The sequence below is a fragment of the Eleutherodactylus coqui genome, chromosome 2 (genome assembly GCF_035609145.1).
Source record: "Eleutherodactylus coqui strain aEleCoq1 chromosome 2, aEleCoq1.hap1, whole genome shotgun sequence".
NCBI classification, from domain to species: domain Eukaryota; kingdom Metazoa; phylum Chordata; class Amphibia; order Anura; family Eleutherodactylidae; genus Eleutherodactylus; species Eleutherodactylus coqui.
Genome location: NC_089838.1, coordinates 240,233,191 through 240,235,084, shown reverse-complemented (window position 1 = coordinate 240,235,084; position 1,894 = coordinate 240,233,191). Strand labels below are relative to the sequence as shown.

General features: G+C 35.2%; 1 protein-coding gene across 1 annotated transcript; it reads right to left on the bottom strand.

Moving 5' to 3' along the window:
• Window positions 1–421: 421 nt before the first annotated feature.
• LOC136610113 (putative olfactory receptor 2B8) lies at window positions 422–1,363 on the bottom strand. Its single transcript, XM_066589375.1, has one exon. The coding sequence runs from the start codon at window positions 1,361–1,363 to the stop codon at window positions 422–424; it is 942 nt and encodes a 313-aa protein (XP_066445472.1).
• Between the last annotated feature and the right edge of the window lie 531 nt (window positions 1,364–1,894).

The window sequence follows — 1,894 nt, the reverse complement described above, 5'->3', positions numbered from 1 at the left end:
AAGGCATATCAACAAGTTAGAGTTGTATATCCGGTCTCTTTTTATTTAATTCTATTTTACAAAATGTACATTACAGTATCGCTTTAAGCAGCATGTTATTGAATTGACTCAATGAAGGTTGGAAGATTATAACTATTGCTAGTTTCTGATTGTAAGAAGCCTATGAGCCACATAGAGTATGTCACTATATGTTTTTCTGAAAGCTATAACATAATAGTTATACAGTACCTCTAGATATAGTCCTGATGTACAGGATACATTCAATAGAAGGTTGGAACACAATTTAAGCAAGCCAATAACAGGGGACCTTCCATGACACTAACAAGGTCTGTTCTTGTCCTAAACAATGTATTTTGTAAAGAAAAAATATTAGGAAAGGCTTCAGTACAAAGACACATTGTTTATAGAAACAATCTTTAGATTATTTGTCAGATACAAATGTTTTCTTTGTGATGTCCACAAATGCTCCTATAACATCCTTGTTCCTCAAAGTATATATCAAAGGATTCAACATTGGGGTTATAACACTATAGAACAAAGTAGCCATTTTGTCTTGGCCCTCTACATGGGTTGATCCTGGCCTCAAATACACGAAAACACCGGCACCATAAAAGAGGGATACAACTATAATGTGTGAAGCACAGGTGGAGAAGGCCTTCCTCTGCCCCACAGTTGTGCTGATCTTCAATATGCTGGAAATTATATAACCATATGTAATGAGGATGAGGAAGAATGGAACCATCACCATCAACATAGCAAGGAAGAAAAGAACAGTCTTATTAAGAGATATATCCGCACAGGCCAGCTCCAGGACTGATGGGATCTCACAGAAAAAGTTATTTATTACATTTGGACCACAAAACGGCAACTGCAATACAAGGATTGTGTGTACAATAGAGTTTATTATGCCTGCTACCCAGGAACCAATTGCCATTTCAATACACAAGATGGGATGCATAATAGTAGTGTAGTGTAATGGGGAACATATAGCCACATACCGGTCGTAGGCCATTGATAACAAGATGTAGCACTCCACCCCTCCTAGCCAGAGATGGATGAACATCTGAGTGACACAACCATTAAAAGATATGCTTTTTCTCATTGACAAAAAGTTAATGAGCATATTTGGGACAATACTTGATGTGTACCAGATGTCCAAAAATGACAGATTGCTCAAGAAGAAATACATAGGGGTGTGAAGCCGGGAGCTTATTCTACTAAGAATAATAATGATTATGTTACCAATTAGCGATATAATGTAACAAGATAAAAATACAGGAAATAACACTATCTGAATATTCTTCTGGCTGGCTAGTCCAAGAAGAATGAATTCTTCAACTGTTGTGTATTTAGACAAGTTCATTCCAATGCTAGTATTGTGTGGAATCATAATCTTCCAATTCCCAATACTTAAAAACTCATCAGCCTCCTATAAAGAAACAACTATTTGAATGAGCAAACCAGATCTACAATGCATTTAAAAATAAATAAAATCTTATTATTTATTTAGTGGCATTTTATTTTGCAGCGCTTTCAGGTAATTTATTTATTCAACGTCTTTAGCCCCTTTCACATTTTTTACATTTTCTTATGTTGTGGCCTGGAACAAATAAGGAAAAATGTTTTGCCCCACTGTTCTGCACTCAATGCTTTATAATGACAAAGCGGAAAGGGAATATTGGAAATCTTTGCACATTTTTTTTAAATAAAAAAATAACATTTTGCATTGATTTAAGAATTCAGACTTTTTGGTATGACACTTGAGCTTTTTTCTTGATCATAATAAAGATGTTTCTGCACCTTGATTGGAGTCCACCTATGGAAAATTCAGTTGATTGGACATAATTTTGAAATACACACCACTGTCTATATAGGGTCTTACAGCACCAAATGC

Excerpts from the sequence above, each read along its gene's own strand:
- LOC136610113 (XM_066589375.1), bottom strand. The coding sequence starts at position 1,363 with ATGAACTTGTCTAAATACACAACAGTTGAAGAATTCATTCTTCTTGGA.